Source organism: Octopus bimaculoides, chromosome 21 (assembly GCF_001194135.2).
Source record: "Octopus bimaculoides isolate UCB-OBI-ISO-001 chromosome 21, ASM119413v2, whole genome shotgun sequence".
NCBI classification, from domain to species: domain Eukaryota; kingdom Metazoa; phylum Mollusca; class Cephalopoda; order Octopoda; family Octopodidae; genus Octopus; species Octopus bimaculoides.
This window is the reverse complement of record NC_069001.1, coordinates 36,488,340-36,492,346: the sequence shown is the minus strand read 5'-3', so window position 1 is coordinate 36,492,346 and position 4,007 is coordinate 36,488,340. Positions and strand designations below refer to the sequence as shown.

The following is a 4,007-nucleotide window of genomic DNA, read 5'->3' as shown; positions in this document are numbered from 1 at the left end:
AAAATACCGCTAAGCATTTCACCTGATGTCCTAACAGTTCTGCCAGCTTGTCACCTTATTATTATTATTATTATTATTATTATTATTATTTATAATAATAATAAGAATAATTTTGGCACAAGGGGTAGGGGGTAAGCTGATTACATTGACCCCAGAGTTTGACTGGTACTTATTTTATCGGCCCTGGAGGGACAAAAAGCAAAGTTCACCCAGCAGAATTTGAACTCAGAACGTGAAGACAGACAAAATGCCGCTAAGCATTTTTTCTGGCATGCAATCAATTCTACCAGCTTTCCACTTTACATAATAATAATAATAATAATAATAATAATCATCATTTCTATATACAAGGCAACTCGGACAACAATATCAATATTTATATAATTCCATATAAATCTCTATAAATCCCAGATGTCATAGAATAAATAACAGATTAAACATCGTGAAGTAAAAAAAAATAAAAACATTTTTTTTTTTCCTGTTTTAAAGAAATATATTCATTCTTAAGAAAAACTAACAGAATATTAATGATAACAACAATAACAACAATAATAATGATTTCAAATTTCGGCACAAGGCCTGCAAGTTTAAGGAAGGGGTGAGGCCAATTACATTGACCCTGGAAGGGTGAAATATAAAGTCAACCCCAGCATTATAAATATATAAATATATACACACACATACATACACGCACAAATATATACATATATATACACACACATATATATGCAAACATACACATCCATATATATATATATATATATATATGCATATATAAAACACACCCACCTACACATACACACACACATTTATATGAATACATGCTTATAAGCATATCTTTAAAATATCTTAAAGATAAGAGACAACATGACAATACACATGTACTTATGACTTATATAAAAATTAACACACACATACACACAAACAGTACACCTCACTGAAAATCAAACACCACCCCAACAAAAAAAGATTTCTTTTATAGTGTCTGTGTGTATATATATTTAAGTAATTAGAATAACAAAAGAATAAACAATTAAGTTACAAACTTCACTAGCTTATAATTGAGTATCACCCTACAGCTTCATCAAAGCTTCAAACATTAATGGACCTCACAACATGACCGTTTATTTCTTCACCCTTCCAATCTCTTATTTACCGTTCTGTAGTATAAGACTGACACTTCATTCTAACGCATAGATATATACTGGGTTCTAACACCAGGTTAGTAGTATTACTATGCCCAAGCAAAATATATATATAAATATATATATATATCACAGTTGTCAGTTGTGGAACACGACTGTCACCACATAAACCTGACGATTGCACCATGCGTGAAAGTACTAGCTTATTTCAATAATGGAAAATTGTAAAAATTGTAAATAACGAAACGTGAAAATGAGACTAAGTTGGAATTTCATTGATTAATATATTTTTCTATACACAAACGTACAAAACTTGTATATATATATATATATATATGTATATATATATATATATATATACAGTTATAAAATAAATCTAAGCATGCTGTGTAAGTTTTGTGAGAACCTGAAATAAAACAAAACATTTTTCCTGTTTTCTCTTTTTTTCTTTTTGTTTTTCTTTCATATACAATAAACAACGAACTGTTTCAGAAAAATAACAAGCAAAGATAAATCTCAAGAAAAGAATACAACAAGAACAAGGAAATATCGCTAATTATAATAATGGTAGTTCTTAACGAAGATAGAATTAGCAGTTAGTATTGTTATTAACGCTGTTAAAGTATGCATATATATAACAAGTATATTTAATATATATAATGCAAAATACAAGCATGGAGCATTCATATCCAGTGGTTGGAATTCCCTGGCAGTGGCAGATATAATTTTATTTGATTTTATCAGTAGTCATGTATGTTGACAAAATGGTGGCTGGAAATTGTATGAAGTCAGATCCATTGTTGCAGGGGAAACTCTGAGTACTTGATGTAAGTATTCCATGCTTCTATTTTATATTCAATAAATACACATTTAGTCCTCTCTTTCAATGACACTGAGGTCTACGTTTTTACATGCGGTTTGTGGATGGAGATATATATATATATATATATATATATATACACACACACATACACGCACTCATATATATACATATGAATGTATGTAGAGAAAGAGAGGTGGTTTAGAAAGTTCTGAAAGAGAGATTTTTTTTTTTTAAAAAAAGAGAAAGAAAATAACTTAAATTTCCAAATCATTCTCAAGAGTCAGTGATTAGAACTGCATTGTCAGGATATTTAAAAGACAGGTACAATGATGATGATGATAATAATTCCAGCTGTTTTATGTTCAGACTGGCCAGATCCGTCCTCTCACACTGACCCTACAATGTCATTCTAAAGATAAGCAATCACATCGTGAAAAACTCGCAGCTTTGAGATAATGCGTGATTAATTCAAAAACAATTACATTTGACCAAATAATTTGAATACTTAAGGAAGAAAGATACCAGAGTGTGATACGAGGAAGATTTTGGCTGCTATATCTAATAGGTCGAAACGATCACACAAAAGACTTCCTCGTTGCTAATAATTCCACTAAGTTCTACTTCACCCCTTCGCCTCCCTCTTCTACTTCATCAGTTTGTTCTGATGACCAAATTTAAAGCAAAGGGGAAATAACTCTGTAAAACCTAGATGATTCAAGGGGAATAACTTTTACGACAAGGAACAAGTTTTTAAAGATTTATCTTGATACGAATATATTTTTGAATTTCTCAATCGTTTAAATTCTAAGTTAGTAATTAGCCAAAGTAAATTAGTGTTAATATATTTAATGGAAACAGGCAATTAAATAGCTAATTATTCTGGCATTATTAAATTTCTTAATTATTTATCACCCGAAATACTTAAATTCACCCTTTTTCTCCTCTTCAAGACACAGTTCTATTCTTCAATTCTCTCTCTATTCTTGCGTTTAATCCTGTAAACTTGTTTTTGCAATCATTGGCTGTCTTTCGCTGCTTTATTCTCCCTCTTTTACCCTTTTCTGATGAGCTGTTGTGCACCTCACCACTGCATGCAATAAACTAATACATTTAGGGTAAGGAGCCATCCCGAATCATTTAGACCCCTGGGATCGATTTCCAAGTTTCTGTGGCACATTTATTTCCCTGCCAGATGGGATGCCAGCGGACTCCGTCAGGTCTTTTGCTATGACAAAAACATATCTATCTCTGTATCTACCCACACATACAGACACCTTCCACCCAATCTATTTTCCCCACCAGCTATCCCTGAGAGGATCGTAGGGGTAGAATCGTCAGGCACGCCCTCCATAGGGTCCTATCAGAAGCAACATTTTGTAATTCATTTTGCAGAAAGTGAATTGCATTTTCGTACAAAGTTCTTGCAGTTAATGAAGAATTTATTATTGTCAGTAGAGGGGAGGGGGACTGTAAATTAACGAAGTACCTCTGACTTGAAATAACATCCCAAACAATTCCATGCTATGCAATGTTAATCACAGACATTGAGAACAAAGCAAAGAAAATTTTGCTTTTTGGAATGAATATTGAAGAAGAACTCAATGCTAAAAATGTTATAACAATAACAATAACAACAATAATAATAATAATAACAAATGTCTTCCTACATTGGTACTCAGCTGTGTGGTCAGTGTGCTGACTTTGTCTTGGGCAGAGTCGAGCTCCCTCCGTAGTTTACGGATCTGTAAAAATTAAACAGCATGCAACAATGATAGAACGAAATGGAAGAACGGACAGGAAATAATAAAGGATATGAGGAATGACAGAAGGAACGGTTAAAACAGAAAGCTGACAGTCATTTCGACACACAAACAAACGACACCATTTTGGTAATAATGATTCCAACTGCAATAAGCATCAGCGCTTGCAGGGGTTTTTATGTGGACAGAGTAAAATTGTTAGACACTCATTGTTATCAAAGCCAAAAAAAAAAATAAAAAAAAAAATGAATATTCTGTATACAAAAAAAAAAAAAAAAA

At 32.1% G+C, this 4,007-nt stretch overlaps 1 protein-coding gene across 1 annotated transcript in view; it reads right to left on the bottom strand.

Moving 5' to 3' along the window:
• The window catches only part of LOC106875065 (neuron navigator 2), a gene marked incomplete at its 3' end in the record, with an annotated part of 294,273 nt that overhangs the window by 186,023 nt on the left and 104,243 nt on the right, over positions 1-4,007 (bottom strand). The window contains exon 7 of the mRNA XM_052975421.1: positions 3,636-3,710. Within this exon, the coding sequence (XP_052831381.1) occupies positions 3,636-3,710 (75 nt within the window). The remainder of the gene's footprint in view (positions 1-3,635; positions 3,711-4,007) is intronic.